Below are 16,222 nucleotides of genomic sequence, written 5' to 3'. Positions count from 1 at the left end.
GGGGTCAGTGAATCCATCTGAAAGTAGTAAGTAGGGGCCTTCTGTCTCCGCTCCGACTCCAACAGTTTGCTTTATTACACCTCAAGAACTGATGGACTCAACTTTTTAAGACCTCTTAATTCATTTGTTTGTTGAGCTCATCTCAATCACTCTAGAATGGAGAAAATGGTTTCAAAAGGAGCTAGAGAAGTCAGTCATAGAGAACCATCACTGCCAGCGACCACGTGGGCAGTGGGGGAGTTCCAGGAAAATGCATTTGAGAAAAAAGCGTAGTTTTTTTCCCCTTATTTACTTCAAAACCCTTCTTCTCAGACTCAAAAGCCAAATGCTTTGTTAGTGTTGCAAGTCAATGTGTGTGCAGCAGTTCACACACTGTGTTTCTGTTAGTAGTAGTATAAAGTGGTTTAATAGGAATAATTTGGTTTGAGTTTGGTTGCTCAATAGGTACAAGCCCTGAGGTGTCTAAGTGAAAATTGCTTTCGAGCTAAGAGGACAACTATGGGATCTTTCCAACAACAAAATACTTACCTATACAAATGTTACTAACAGGGACATATTTCTAGCATGAATAAAAAAAATTAAGACCAGAAGAACCGGAAACTTCTTCAATAGCTTTGCTATGTAAAATGCAAACTAGCACCCAAAGCCCAAAGGCCATGCCTAAGTTTGGAATAAGCATCTATGCAGTTCAACCATAGACACTTTAAACACGGAAAAGGATCCAATAAATTGAAAAAGATCAATATGGTCTGAATAATATTGCAGATAAGTGTCATACTTTGCTTCATTAGATTTGGAAAGAAATTGGAGAAAATGACTTGTAGGTCCAGTACTAGATATTCCCTAGATTCCAACAGGAGTGCTAACTGTATAACTTTCTCTCCTCTTTCCACTCCAAAATGCACAACCATTATGAGGAATTGCAAAATCAAAAAAAAAAAAAAGGAAAGAGGGACCACTCCTCAAGGCAGAAGAGCAACATGCTGATCCAGATTCCAGTGGTTGTCATTAATCAGCAATTTATCAGCTAATAGTAAACCTGATGATGGAGCAACTTTTTCTGATCAGACAGATAGTAGAATTTCACTCTTTCCTTTGAGGCTGGGAGCCCCCACCAGTAAAAAAGTACTACTCCAAATAAGAGAATCTAGAAAGAGAAAGAAAATAGCAAGAATGCCAGAGATGGAAATAAACAACAAACTAAATATGAAATTAGTAGCAGGAAATAGGAATTTGAGAACCTGTAAGGTTCCTTGCATATTGATTGAATTTCCGTCATCACAGTCACAAGTTCTAGGAATTGGTCCTCCTCTATTTTCTTCATTAATATTCTTTTTGCCTAGGGAAAGAAACCCATGCAATTAGGAGGAGGTAACTGATAACTACACAAGAGTTTCCATAAACACCACAGTGATAACAGATAATGTTCTCACTTCTCAGCTTATAAGTAAAAGTCGCATGTCGCAGCATGGATGGTGGGATTACTGAGGTTTTCAAGTAATTAAATTTCAGAAGGGTAAGGGATAGATACCTCTTTGAGTTCCTTTTCATGTTCTTTATGAAGTTCTGCAATTCTGCGCTGCACCCTGGCATAGTCTTGAGCATTTGTATACATAAATGCCAAGTTTTCAAGCTCTGACTGCATGATGAGAAGTCAAATGTTTAGAATATATGTTGGAAGAAAAGAAACCGTACATAATGAAACAAGCAACAGTTAGTCCAAAATGTCAAGCGTCTTTAACTTCCAAAGGAAGTGACCCACCCAGCCCCAACTCTCTCACCAGGCAAAAGAAACACAGTTCCATTCCATCTAGGATAAAGGAGGCTACTAGATGGCAGATGCAAAAATTTATAAACTGAGGACTAGAATGAAAATCACTTGAGCTGCATTATCTGTCTCTTCGCAGATCTTGATTACATAGCACTTATAATATGCACAAGCATTACTATCATTAAGCAGATCCAGCAAAAAGATTAAGAAAATGAGATCCTTCATATACATTAACAGCTATAAGTTCTAAAGGCCACACAACCAATCACGAGAAGGAAGAAAGAAGAAAAGGAATTTTCAGTTTGGGACATATCTTAGGCATGTCAAAGCAAGTAAGACTAAGGAGAAACCTTGATTTGGTATATTCCGAGAAGTTTTGCCAAAGGAGCAAAAACCTGCAGCGTCTCTGTTGCTATTCCAGACTGATGGGGACATAGAGCAGCAAGATTGTTAGAGATTAGATAGAAACAGGCAGAAAAAGGAAAAAATACTATCTATATACCTGCTTGTGTGGAGGCATATGTGAAAGAGTGCGCATGTTATGTAATCTATCAGCTAATTTGACAATTATAACACGGACCTGAAACATAAACATTTGAAGTAAAGGATTGTGAAGAAAGTAACAAAATTTGTGCAAGTTATTAGAGGCATTACCTCCTCTGTCATGGAAAGAAACATTTGCCTAAGGTCATCAGCTTTGACATCCTGTACATGGCTTTCATCCTTGCACTTGATCTTTCCCAGCTTGGATACCTAGCAAATCAATCCCATTTACATCAAATCAAGTTTTTATAATTTGTTACCTACATAAACAAATCAACACACACAAAAAAAGATGGAAGAAGATTCTATAGTAACTATATCTTCTGAGAAACTACCTTAGTCTCCCCTTCAACAATACGGCGAACAGTTGCACCAAATTCCTTCTCCATTCTTTCAAAAGTAACTACATCTGTGTCTTCTACAGTATCATGTAATAACCCAGCAGCAACCGACTCCCAATCCAATTCCTCAAAATAGAGAAAAGAAAAGTCAAAGTCAGTTTATCCCTTCCTAGCCAAAAGAGTACAATAGTTCCACACAACGTACAAGCTGTCCAAGGATCTGTGCAACTGCAACTGGGTGAATAATGAAGGGCTCTCCACTACGACGCTTTTGACCATCATGTGCCTCAAAAGCAAGCTGTAATAATGACCGGTAGATAAGAGTTTCTTTTAATATAGTGATTTAGATGGAGATTATGGCATACCAAGTATTTGGTAACAGATGCTTATCTTGCAAAGACAAAAGGAGAAAGGAATTCAAAGCCGAGGAGAAGATCAATTATGTTGAATGTTGATGATATGGGAATATACTTACATTCAAAGCCTTATTAACCAATTCCAATTCCTTGCAAGAAAGATATGAAATAGTAGGTTTAAGATCCTGCACAACAGATAACTGACATTAGCAAGATACTGACATAGCATACACTTGTTAGCCAATGACGATAAAATTCAAGCACTTAGAAGTGAGAGGTTGTTCTGTATCTTTAATTAATGTAGTAAGAAATGCACACTAAAGACCGCACCTGCTTTAGATTCAACATTAAAAGAAATGAAAGTTTTATGTATGGGAAAAGAACAACATTAGAATGTGAATTACATGTTCTGAGACTGGATTGGGCTTTCTACTTCTAGTCAGAACATTTAGCAGTTTAAAATTTCCCATTGATTCCTTCCAGAAAAATTTTGCTTATTCACAACTGGTAAATCCTAGTTTCAAACAAAAGTAACTATTTATCACAATTCATGATCTTTTCATCATGACGGAGAGTAAATATTTAGCCAAGCTTTGTCGATGATGCCAGGAATCAGAGATGATTTATAGCTAGAGGATCACAAACCTCCCACAAACTTTCAGGAGATATCTCTTCAAATGACTCTGAAGAAAATGATGAAGAGCAACACAATTTCCAGTTGCTAGAAGCAGATAGTAGAAGCATTGAGCCAGGGACTCCTCGCAGAACTTCAACAGGGTAGCGTTCATCCATATCAGAAGTATAACATCTCTGCCACAAGTAAAAACTAGTAAGATAAAAGAATGTGATAGATATAACATTGCTTCTCAAGAAAATCACTATAAACATATATGTATAACTTCTCAAAAAAAACATATATTATGTGTGCTCAAAGAAAAATATACATGTCTACGTGAATCAAGCTTAAACTCATTAACTCAGCTATCGAGAAAAGGGTTTTGGCAAACTATATAGGGTCCAAAATCAAAGGCATATCCATGTATTTGCACAGTATACCCATTTCTATTTCTCTAACGTGTCATTTTATGAATCTCTATGACATTTAGCACTAGGCTATGTTAGGCATTAGTGTTGAAGAAGAGCAGATGCTGTATATCAGAAACTTTCAAACAATTACATCTCAATTCCAATTTGGTTGGGGTACAATAAATGAGTTCTGTCATACAAAACACTCTATTAAGGTCCACTGAAACTTTAACCAACAAAAGAAATTCTTAAGATACAGAATCTTCTCTTTTTACCTTTTCTTACCTCATTCATCAAGCCTAGCTAGGTTTAAACAGAAAAAACCAAAGGCCGCACGAGGAATATATGAGTGCATAATCCAAACGACTCCTTAAGGTTTCGAGTTAGATGCTTAAAATCTTTTATGTGATATCAAACTCAACCTTTACGAAGTTCATCTTACATTTGTAAGTCCCAATTCAAGTCTACATGTGAACTCCAAATTGAGTTACATATGGAAGGTTGTTGAGCTATATAGAAACATGCCACAATGGGTATCAAAGACATTAAAGTGAGTCTCTATAAATTTTTTGCAACTACATCCATTGCCTTAAAGTTCTGAATTGGATTCTCAGATTTCTCCACATGTTCCACAGATAAGTAACGCAATATAAAGGATTTAAATTTGCAAAAGATTATTTATTTATAAATGAATGAAACCTGCTGCAGTTACCACCAAATTTCCTACACACTCCTCTAGCAAAGACTATTAATTTAACCATAAACAAAAGCAAACATAAAAGAAAAAGACCAATTCATAGCAAATCAATCCTCTGACTCGCCAGAAACAAGTGACTAGCCCAGGCAAAACGTGAATGGCCGACAAGTTTTATTGAAGTGCAAGGCAGCAAAGCATCTGAAGCTAAAGGGATAATGGTAAAAGAACACCTAAGATATTACTTCTTCGCGAGTTTCATACCTCAAATATCCATTGTTATATGAAGCTACCTAAACAATCATCTATTCGAGAGTTTCATACCCTAACCATCACTCCTTTTTATTAAAACCAACCTCGATGTTGAGTTGGTCTACACACACATGTTGTCGATTGGGAACAAATATTTGGCCAACTAAGATGTGAGGTGTGTTTTCATACAAAGGGACAAATAGTTTAGGTAGACAAAGAGAACAATGGATAGTTGAGGTACGGAACTCATTAAAAAAGTTTAAGTGTGTTTTTGACCATTAACTCTCACTAAAATAAAGCCTTTTGGACTCAAATTTTCTTTCACACAATGAGATTAATTTCAGACAGGTGTAAGTTGGGAGGTGAGTAAACTTACACATCGGCGGAGACGATCTGTTCTTCCATATCGCTCAAAAGGAGTAGAGGAACACTGAGAAGGATGAGTTGTGCTGGCAAGGAACCCAGTCAAGGCCCTTGGCGCCTTCCAGGCACAAGATAACACACTACAGTCGAGTCTTCCACTCACATCTCCTTTCCAAGACTTACATATATTCACACATTCGATAGAAACTGCATTGAAATTTTAACAAATTCATACATCATTCACGTAACCTCCAATGTCTGACGAGCAATTTCAGTATATTTAGTGAACCTCCAGTTACAAAAAGAAAATCTAATTTTTCATTGCAAAACAAATCATTTAGCAATGGAATGAAAACGAATGGAATAGACTTCACATAACTAAATAACCTGAGCTTGACTAATTCACAATTAAGGTGTATATATCAATTGATTGACACACCATTCACACAAAATGAAACTATAAACGGATCAACTTCATTCATGTTAGCTCTGCGAGTAATTATAAGTAGCTTTAGTGAACCTCCAGCGACGAAAAACCTCTAATTTTCCCTTGCAACACAAATTGTATAGCAGTGGAATGAAATATACTTGCATAACTTAAATAACCCGAGCTCAACTATTTCGCAATTAAGGCGTATGTATCAATTGATTGACACGTGAATGTTCACACATCATTCGTATTAGCTCCAGAATTATATTAGTATATTTAGTGAACCTCCAGCTACTGTAACCTCTAATTTTGTCCTTGCAACCAAATTATTTAGCAGTAGAATGAAATAAACTTTAGGTAACCTAAATAGCCTGAGCTCGACTAACGCATTATTAAGGTGTATGTATCAATTGATTAACACACCATTTTAGCACAATGAAATGAAATTCATAATCGCAGTGATTACCTGACATTGAAGTAGCAAAAGCCATGTCTATTCAAAAGCATCGGTACACAGTAGAGAAGAAGAATTGAAACGCAGGCACTTAAGGAAATTCAAGCCAACCGGAACAAAAACTGGCTCGTTTGGAAACACAAAGATGCAGCAGATACATAAACATATTCGGCCGGAGAGTAAAATCACAGCGAGTGAAAGGGAATCAAAAGATGATTCGCATTCAGAGCTGCTTGCTGCGATTGCAGTCAGGCAAACATTGTGGAATTCAGAGAAATCAGGGAGCAGAAGGATAAGCCAATGGTGGAGCTAGCGAGCGAATGTGTGTGAGAGAGAGAGAGAGCCAACGAAATGGCAAGGAGATAATCTAGAGAGAGGGAGAGATATTCCAGTCGCGGAGATTTCAGCCTAAGATCACACGATTATTTTTTTAAAAGAAAAAAAGAAAACGTTTGATAAAGATATTTATACCTCAATATTTTAAATTAAACCCTTTTTCTTTCTCTCCCCTTTTTTTTTAACAAATGCATTTTATAGTGTGTGATCTGAATTTAATTGAGAGTTTAATGTTAGTTTAGATATATGCGAGGAAAAAAATATGTAACCGACAAAAATATTTTAAGAATTTTGAAATTTTAATTTCTATTTAACATGATCAGAGTTTTGATTGTGGGAAGCTCATTTTAAATTTTACTATGTTCTTTTTTGATCAAGTAGAAGATTTCATTGATACTAGCAAGACCAACATGGTCGTATACAATAGGTATAAGAAAAAGGAGAAACCTACAAAATTTGGTTCTCTCCAAAAGACACACCCAATCCTCTATAAAAGAAAATAAGGAATCAAAGGCTACTTCCCAATTGTGGAAAGCTCATCTTCACCCCTTTAAAAGATATCTTATATATGTCTCTCTTCCAAATGATACACATTAGAGCAAGAGGAGTAACATTTCACGCCTTGTGCCTTGGTCTTTTAGTTCCACTCTTCCAGTTGAACATCAACTCCTTCACAGACTTCGGCATTTCCCTAGAAACAACAAATCATCTGAATGTCCCCCTTATAACCTTGTAAATCACAATGTAACAGAATATGATACACATCATCACCCGCCTCTTTGCAAAATGAAACACCAGCTCAAGCAGACAACCATTCATTTTCTAAGAGTATCTGTCGTCAAAATCACTCCTTTAGTAGCTAAACCACAGGAAGAAACACACCTTCCTCGCCGCTTTAGGTATTAAACTGAAACCAAAAAGGGTGTTTGAATTGGCTTGTCGAAAGTGTTTTTAGCTTTCAAGCTCTTTTTCTATTTTTTGTGGTGTTTGGAGAAAGATAAAAAAAAATTTAAGCACTTACTTTTAGACCAAAAAAGTATGAAAATAAGCTAAAAGCCAAAAGAGAACACTTTGTCAAGCTCATTTCATATCCTCATCAAACTACCAAAATGCAAGAAATTTTCCTCCGCGTTCAATATGTGCTCAACGATATCAACTGACAGACATATAACATTTTAAAAAATGAAAACTTAGTTTTCCCATTATATACAACACATAACAGCACAAGACTGGATACATAAAGAGACTGAATGAAATCACCTCTCAGTCAATAGCAGCTTTTACTACTTGTAAAGACACTGGTCATCAGAGAAGGACGGAAACCGATGATTGGATTAGCAATATCCAAAGAATTACAAATTTGTCCTGGTAGATAGATAGTTAACTTAACAAATATCAAATGAGTCATTATAGACAAGAAAGGGAGATAAACTTCCATTGTAGCTTAACCACAGAAAAGATCAGAATTGTTCTGTTTTCATCCTTTGCAGGTGCATTCAAATTTCATTTATAACTAAAATTCTTTTTATAGTATGTCTTTGTGCGTACTCAATCTAAATCTTGCACTAAATCATGAATCTAATACAAGTAGATGGAAAAAGAAAAACTACAAAGACAACAAAACATGAATCTAATACTCTACAACTGTAACAATAATAATAATAGTACTTGTGACCGAAGAAATCTGGAAAGTGATGGGAGTACATTTTGTTCAAGTCCCTAACAAAATTGTCGTTGTTCGGACTGTCCAAAATATCTGCCACATATTGTGACCAATATATTAAGCATAATAACTTCATCATCAAGTTTGGACTTGTCAGCTCTCAATTTTGCACATTTTCGGAGTAATGACCGTAGGGATGCACATGTATCCGCATCGACAGGAGTATCAACTGCAGCGCACAGAGCAAACAGCCACAAGCAGTCATCCATTGTAAGAGCGCTCAAGCTTTGCACAGCTGTAATTTGCTTCCTTAACATTGAAACTCGACCTACAGCATCCATTCCTAAGATAACAGATAAGGTAGGGCTATTGGCAGGAGATGACTTTGGATCATCACCAGCATCTGATATGGAAGACTCGTCTTCTCCAGACATCAAACCATCAAACTTATCCAGAACAATGTTTTCAGGAAGCTGATCAGAAGAGTGTGGCTTATCAACAAAGGTTGAAGAATGCAGCTGCCTAGAACTTCCAATATTAGCTTCCAAACGTGACAAAGCCTGAAACAAAACACACAATCCTTCAAAAGAAAAAACATAGGTAACCAAGGTTGATGAAAGCAGCTGCCTAGAACTTCCGATATTAGCTTCTAAACGTGACAAAGCCTGAAACAAAACAGACATTCCTTCAAAAGAGAAAACATAGGTCAGGAGCACTACCTACTCCAAAACCAATAATGACACCAACCCACATCCATCATGCAACTTTAAGTTCTGAATTCTGATCATATTTTCAGGGAAAAGGAGCAAAGCTTGTAACAGGATACTTTGATGACTTGAGCTATTTCATTTCCAATTCTAAAAGTACTTCAACACAAACAAGAAGAACATACCAGTCTTAGCTCTGAAAAATCAGCAAGGAATGCTTCCTCCCACTTCTTGAGAGGCAACAAGTGCTCTAGACAGCTTGAAATATCAGGAATTTGGGGCATGTAAGATGTCTGTTCTTTGTTTAGTTTACTTCCTTGAACCGCTGCAACCTTCACTTTGGGCAACCGTAATGCTTCCCATCTAGGACAAATTCAGCATCCATATAATTTCAGCACAAATTTCATGTCATGGCTAGTTGAACGGGTAACAGAAAATGAAGAAATTTTGAAACACAATGTCTAGCTAACTCGTAAAAACATCCACCAGTTCCAGGTCTTGTTATAAAATTTAGCTAAGAAATGCTATCATTTGTTCTAACTAGAATTAGAGCTTCATTAAGCATGAGCATAAGTGAACAATACATCAGGTACGTTACTGGTGACCAAGAAACTAGAACTGAAAAAAATTGAAGGGTAACAAGTAGTATGCTTTTGCAGGACAAGAGAGATGTGTAGCCTAGTCTCCTACTGTGGTAGAGAAAAAAGCATGGATAATTTGGCAGCAGAGCTGAAGAAGAGTACCAAACTGGCCATGGGCAAGTTTATAGATGTCTTTTTTTAGGTTGAGCTAACAAGATGAGCGGTAACAGGAGTGTTGATGTCCATTTTGCATATCCGGGTAGAAAATGGAAGGCATGGAATTTAAAGTTTTATTGGCTTCCACATCAGCTTCTTCAACCCCAAAAATTGGACATACGAAAAACTAAAAAAAATTCTTTACTTCCCTTTTTGTTCAGGAATAAAAAAACCTTTACGTCACTTGCAACCACAATAAATAATTGGAAGATAATGAGAATATTCAGCTAAGACAATAAACACAGTAACTCCCCTTTTTCCCTGCTCCTAACAGAAGGAAACTGATGTGAGGCCAAAATTACATATATTTAGCCACTATTTGCCTCACATTTTAGTACTTTTCATTGTCGTTGAATATTTTGATTATACTATTTGTGCTTAGTATTATATATTTTAAGTGTAGGAACAAAGCAATGTGAAGATAAAGAGAACTGAATCAGAATGTGAATAAAAAGTGAGAATTGAGAATAAGGAGAAAAGGCTCACGTGCAGATGGAGAAATCCAAATGATATCATATGATTGTCTAATCATTACACATGCAAAAGCCAAAAGAAAATAAAAGCAAAAGATAACAAAGGGATGGGTAAAATATTAGTTCACTGGACAACTGCCCAGGAGCGGAGTGTCGTGCTAAGCGGGCCGCGTTGCGACAGGCAAACCAAACTCTGATTTTCCCAAATTATTTTGGATTAGTTTTTTTTTGTCTGGGATTTCTGCAACAATATAAATGGTCCTTAAGCGCAGGTTTTACATAACTTTTGACCTAAGAAGAGCTAGGAGCCGCTGTGGAGGCCAAAGATTGTTTTTTTTTTTTGACAAAGGTAACTTACAACGCCAAAGAATTTTTATTTATCATTTCTTCTCCATATTTATTTATTTTTAGGAGCTACGTGGAGCTAAACATCTCATTCTAGGATTATGGTAGTTGCATGACTGTTGTTGTATGAACTTGGATTGACTTGTTAAGATAGTTATCGCCGTGCTCCAACTCGTGTTGTTACTTACTTCTTCTTGAGCTTAATTATTTGATTGTTTGATCACCTTTCAAATACTATTTGTATCTTCTAACTCATTACTTGGACTAGGAAGGGGAAATTTGCGAGCGTAATAAGAGGAAGTAGAGCTTGTTCGTGAACCTCCTAGGGAAGGAGAATCGTTTCATTAATGTGTATATGATACCCTTTAGTCTTGCATAGTTGATATAGAAGAAATATACATTCACTTCACTATTAGCTGACGACCATAATCATATACGCGCATTAGGGACAGTTGGGTAGTCTTAGAGTTGTTGGCAAGATACTCAATAAGTACTATCAACCTGCAACAAGTAACTCAATAAAAAGAAGAGACATATCGAGTAATCAGTGATTACTCAACATGATACTAGCGAATCCGTAGCCCTATATCGATTTCATCTCGTTAATTATGTAAAAATCTGGTCTTCATTTGTTGATTGTTCATTAGTTATTTTCTTTTTATTGCCTGTTTAGCTAATTCAAAATAATAACCAGATATTTTATCACTTGAATAAATAATAAGCATTAAGTTAATTTAGTAAATATCTAAATCACAAGTCCATGTCGGTACGATATCTGGACTCAAAATCATATATTACTTGTATGACTACGTATGCGTTCGGACGCAATACAAACATAACATTAAGGTGGAGTTCATAAGAAGGCCATTGACCACATGAAAAAATGGAAAAATATGAAAGTGGAACAGGAAGTAAGTCAGAGAATATCCACTTCCCTCAAGAATTCCGAGAGGCCTGTTTTCTTTTTACTTTTTCTTTATTTTTAAAATTCGGTAGAAAGTTAGTGAAGGTTCAGGTAGGACAGTTTTCTCAGATTACTATTTCTTTGTTTTTCTCCAATCATTTACTTAAGATAATCGGCTACAAATGAGCTATCAATGATGGAAAGAAGAATTTATTCCATTCCCTGTAACAAGTCTTGTGACATTTGGAGAACATTTATGACAATGAAGCATGGTAAAATTGGGTTGAAAGAACGAAAAACTCCACTCGTTGTATGACTGTGTTAGTAGGAGAGCGTTGTGGTTATGCCAGTTATCTCATGAAGCTTCGATGGGATGTGATAAGTGACATAGTTGTAGATTATGGCAGCAGAGAAAAAGTGTAATCATTCTACCAGATGTTTGTACATAGTTCAGGGTAGTAAGTTGGTTACCCAGGGATTAGGAAAACCTTCCTATTTTTTACTTGTTTCATTTTTGTCATCAGTATCAATAAAGTTCTCTTCTTCTTCTCTTTTACGATTGACAAGTTGCTACAGAGGCTTCAAGTGATTATGCCTTGTGGTATCAGCAAATCTAAAAAAGATAATAATTTAGAATTAGAAGAAATATTTCCTTGTTGTATAGAAGACCGGGTGTTAATTGTAAAGATTCATGCCTTTTTGTAGGTTCTCTAAGTTTTTTGGTATTCCACTTGCGTTTGGGATTCATGTCAATAACGAAAATATATTGACTTGATAAAAAAAAGAATAAGGCACCTTATATTCTCAGTGATCCCATCTAGGGAGGGGAGTCATTGATTTCAGAAAAGTATGGGTTTACTTCCAAAAATAATTCCACCGAGGAGTAAGGCACCTTATATTCTCAGTGGATATATCCCCCTTGAGTTAAGAGTATCTAACCCGTAAGCAATTAAGATGGATAGAAAGGGGTCAATTCAAACTGTTGGTGCTACCAGATGAGCCAAGTCATGTAGGGAGCTTACTAGTCACCAGAAGAAGACATGTTCACAATTGAAATCATCTTTTTGGGTTTCCTATGGGCTTGTTCTCTAAAACTGAAATGGCTTCATCCTCTTTTAAGTCATATCAGAGTTGCACATAGACCGGAAAAATGCTTATTGTACCCAGTATATGAACTGATCAATCTCCAAGATAGGGTGAATATTCTTGGTGGCAAAATAGGAGTTACCAACTATTTATTTGGGTATATGCCTCTTGGGGCAAAAAACAGTATTTGGAATGAAGTGGAAAATGAAAAGAAGTTGGCAAATTGGAGAAGCCAATCTTTGTCTTTAGGTGGGAGGGGTCACTCTGTTAATATTGTTCTAGATGCTCTACCTAGTACCTACTTACATGGTGTCCCTTTTTCCAGTTCCTGTGAATGTAGCAGACTATGCTTTATATGGCAAGGTCGACCCAAGTCTGAGCAACTTAGGGTCAATTTAAGCTAAATAGGAGATCATAACCTTAGTTGCGTGGACTCTTCACTTTTGATGCTGCACCCGTGTCAGATTCTCCAAAATACACTACATTTGGCGAATCCGACACACCCATTGACATTTTGAAGAGTCCGAGCAAAACATAGATCATAACCACACCCGCCCAACTCAAATCAGTTTTTATTAATTCATCTCTTTATATAACTTATTTCATTACCAAGGCAAACTAATAAATGTTGTCTCATCTATTTACTACGACAATCAAATCGAAACCCAATATAACTTATATTTTTATTTAATTAGAGCTAAGAGATAGTGCTATTAGTTAACAAAAGCAGAAGCCATATATGGCCTAACTAATAGCTTGGAAGAAGCCCTTAGTACTTTGTACCAAAAACTAATGACACGGGAGGAAGAAAGAAATGGTTAAAAAGTAGAACGGAGAGAGACAAGGAGTAAGGATTTAAACCAGGTGAAGCATATTACGGCAATGCTCAACTAATGTTGATAGGAGATAATGAGATCAAAGAGAAATTGATAGGCCATTTTTATCAATCTCCATACATCTCTGCCTTTAGCCACACTAGTAGAATCAGGCTGTCAAATATTAAGGATGCCATTAAAAGAACATGAACATTAGAAGAGCATGTAGTCTAAACGGCATTCCTATAAAGGTTTGGAAGTGCTTTGGTTATTTAATGTTATAATAAGCTACAGTTTACATTTTTTATGATAAAGGCTTGAGTATCTACCTCCCAAGGTAAGAAAGTAAGGTCTGTTTACACTCTATCTTCTCAAGCCCCAACTTGTGGGATTACACAGGGTATATGTTCTGTTGTTATAAGAGGCTTCAGACACACTTATCATCCAGATGGACTAAAAAGCCTTCATTTTGTTTTTGCTACATTCATAATATTATCCGATCATAGGCTAAGAGCAACCCTTTTAGACACAGATAGAAAAATGGTACCTGACACGCCTAAGATACTCAAGCCCATCTTCAGGAGGACCAGAATCAAAATCAGGCTCTCCTGTAACTTTAAAGGCGGGTCTTTGAATGCTACTATAATCATCATCACTATCATCACTTTCTTCATAAACATTGTTTTCACCCTCACAAGAGATGCCATCATCTCTACTGGGAGGAAATGCCGAAAGAGAATTTTTAGAGTCTACATTCCCTTCTTGATCATCCAAGAGCTCTGAATGGTCGTTACCTGAAAGGCATGAATGATTACTCACATACACTCGACTACTTCTAAGTACAGAGGTTTGAGAAAAAACACAAAATTAACTAATATATCATTCTCAAGGAAATTTCAAGTTGAGAGATTTATTCATTTCAAATGCAAATGAAATTCATCAATTCAGTCACTTTACAATGCAAGTAGACCATACATCTACATCAGTAGTCTATTTCCCAGTGTACTACATTCTACTTACATGAACGATACACGTAAACATAGCATCACTCTATCTAGCCACTGTATCAGTGATCCATTTACAAGAGCTAACTATCTACAATCAGATTCATCACTGTGGTGAGAAATGAGCAAATAAGAAATCAATGCTCATCCCAAAACATTTCTGCACAGCAGAGGTATTGGACAATGGTTAGAAATGCTTCCTCCTTCAACCCTTTATCACGAACTGGGGACAATACTAAAGACCTAATGGCCAGGTAAACATAAAGTGTTCTGCAGATTCATATATGTCATGCCTCTTTGTGTATAAACTTTCATATGTTTTCCTCGTTCTTTTGCTGCCAAAACACCTGTGCCAACAGAAATTTAGGAACCCATCAAATTGAAACAACCACAACAGAATGTGTAGGGAAGCAAACAATGAATGAAGGCAGGAAATAGAGTAAATATTTTGACATGAAAGGTGTAGGCGCTGTAGCATATCATGATGTCAAGAGTATATAATCCACAATATCACCAAAGTTGCATCTAAACTTGCACTTGCCTGAAGGTTGGTATTAGGGTAGAAGGTTAGTAGGTATGGATTGTTGACTTAATTTTCGAGGGGTTAGCCATATTCTTATAGTGTATTGCTTTTAATTCCACCATCACTTCTTGTTGATTGTGTTTAGGGTATCACATTATTTTGTGGTTGCTACTGTTTCCTTATAAGTTGTTTTTCTCCATTATTTTTATCTTTACTGTCAGTTTCAGAAACATCGCAAATTATACTATCAAGAACAAAAACAGCATTGGTCGCCACCACGATTCAACAAGGAAGACAAAAATACGCACCAGAAATGACGGGGGTATTTTCTTTACCAATGTGCCTGCGACTTCGAGACAGGCGGATGTGCTTTTGTGTATTAGAGTCAACGAGGCCATCATACTCCTTTTGCACGGTATCACCAAGCCCACAGTACAGCTCAACCCACATTTTCCTCTGTTGTTCCATTCCAACAAACCTCAAATTTTCCAACTCCTTTCTACAGTAAACCCTCTTCTCTTCCCCTCCATTTATTTTACAGCCGCCATTCACATTCTTTTCTTCGATTTTCCTATCTTTTGCTTTAACCGTAACCATTTGATTTGCATTCTTTTTCTTCCTATTTCTTCCAGATTTTCCATCAAAATTTTTACCAATTGAGCAACTTTTTCCAACTTGAGAAATATCAATCATTGCTGTATCATCGATTACTTCAATCTTGAGTGAACACCTCACAGACCCATCATCTTTCTTCTCTTCATCATTTTTCTTGATGGATTCATCATGGGTATTGGATTCTTGAGTTTCAGAGGCACACATATTAAGCTTCTTAGAATTTTCAGAGACTCTGGTGTTGGAGAACTCAGAAGAAGCATGAGAACCGAAATCGTCTGCCATGATGGTAATTTGGAGTTAAGGGTTTTGGGGTTATGCCATTTCGACTTTCGAGGGGTTATGTATATACAATATTTGGGACGTAATAATCATATAGGGTTTGTGCTTCGTATGGAGTAAAATATTTTCCTCCAACTTTTTTTAAAAAAATATAAAACAATTCTCAAAACTCTATTCCAAATCCTAATACCCCAACCTGACATCCAAATTTTAACCCGAACCGATCGTAAAGACACGTAATCTAAATCCGAATAGAGAGCTTAATTTAAGATTCGATTTTGAATTCAATACTCAAACTCTAGTATATATTTTTTTGAACAACTCTTGAATGTATATATATAAAGTTATAACAATTTATATTATTATGGCATCTTATCCAATAAGCTATCTTGTAAAATAATTACCAAAATATGCAAAGCTAAAGTAGAGATTCATAATTTCTGGG

At 36.3% G+C, this 16,222-nt stretch overlaps 2 protein-coding genes across 4 annotated transcripts in view; both read right to left on the bottom strand.

Moving 5' to 3' along the window:
- Positions 1-6,664, bottom strand: part of LOC107031084 (putative GTP diphosphokinase RSH1, chloroplastic) — a 13,740-nt gene extending 7,076 nt beyond the window's left edge. The window contains exons 1-11 of one of the 2 annotated variants that reach the window (XM_015232291.2): positions 6,243-6,664; positions 5,360-5,553; positions 3,657-3,821; positions 3,131-3,196; positions 2,861-2,953; positions 2,650-2,781; positions 2,426-2,524; positions 2,274-2,351; positions 2,122-2,193; positions 1,532-1,639; positions 1,242-1,339 (exon numbers count right to left, since the gene is read on the bottom strand). In XM_015232291.2, coding sequence (XP_015087777.1) covers positions 1,242-1,339; positions 1,532-1,639; positions 2,122-2,193; positions 2,274-2,351; positions 2,426-2,524; positions 2,650-2,781; positions 2,861-2,953; positions 3,131-3,196; positions 3,657-3,821; positions 5,360-5,553; positions 6,243-6,267 — 1,130 coding nt within the window. In that variant the 5' untranslated portion in view covers positions 6,268-6,664. The remainder of the gene's footprint in view (positions 1-1,241; positions 1,340-1,531; positions 1,640-2,121; positions 2,194-2,273; positions 2,352-2,425; positions 2,525-2,649; positions 2,782-2,860; positions 2,954-3,130; positions 3,197-3,656; positions 3,822-5,359; positions 5,554-6,242) is intronic. The other variant, XM_027919667.1, reaches the window with a different exon arrangement.
- A 1,368-nt stretch (positions 6,665-8,032) lies between these two features.
- LOC107031085 (gem-associated protein 2-like) lies at positions 8,033-16,010 on the bottom strand. Of its 2 annotated transcripts, none has more exons than XM_027919669.1 (4): positions 15,192-16,010; positions 13,904-14,150; positions 9,122-9,299; positions 8,033-8,894 (listed from the first exon to the last, which is right to left on the bottom strand). In XM_027919669.1, the coding sequence occupies exons 1-4, from the start codon at positions 15,778-15,780 to the stop codon at positions 8,286-8,288; spliced, it is 1,623 nt and encodes a 540-aa protein (XP_027775470.1). In that variant the 5' UTR covers positions 15,781-16,010; the 3' UTR covers positions 8,033-8,285. The 2 variants fall into 2 exon arrangements, with proteins under 2 accessions (XP_027775470.1, XP_015087778.1); XM_015232292.2 differs by having other exon boundaries at positions 8,033-8,789; positions 15,192-15,993.
- Between the last annotated feature and the right edge of the window lie 212 nt (positions 16,011-16,222).

Source organism: Solanum pennellii, chromosome 9 (assembly GCF_001406875.1).
Source record: "Solanum pennellii chromosome 9, SPENNV200".
NCBI lineage: Eukaryota > Viridiplantae > Streptophyta > Magnoliopsida > Solanales > Solanaceae > Solanum > Solanum pennellii.
This window is presented reverse-complemented; position numbering and strand designations above follow the sequence as displayed.

What these genes read in the sequence shown, in the direction of transcription:
- LOC107031085 (XM_027919669.1), bottom strand. Translation starts at nt 15,780, where the DNA reads ATGGCAGACGATTTCGGTTCTCATGCTTCTTCTGAGTTCTCCAACACC. An exon ending in AAATACCCCCGTCATTTCTG is followed by an intron (nt 14,151 to 15,191) that starts GTGCGTATTTTT and finishes CATGCCTTTCAG; the next exon opens with GTAACGACCATTCAGAGCTC. An exon ending in ATTTTTCAGAGCTAAGACTG is followed by an intron (nt 8,895 to 9,121) that starts GTATGTTCTTCT and finishes GTTTTGTTTCAG; the next exon opens with GCTTTGTCACGTTTAGAAGC.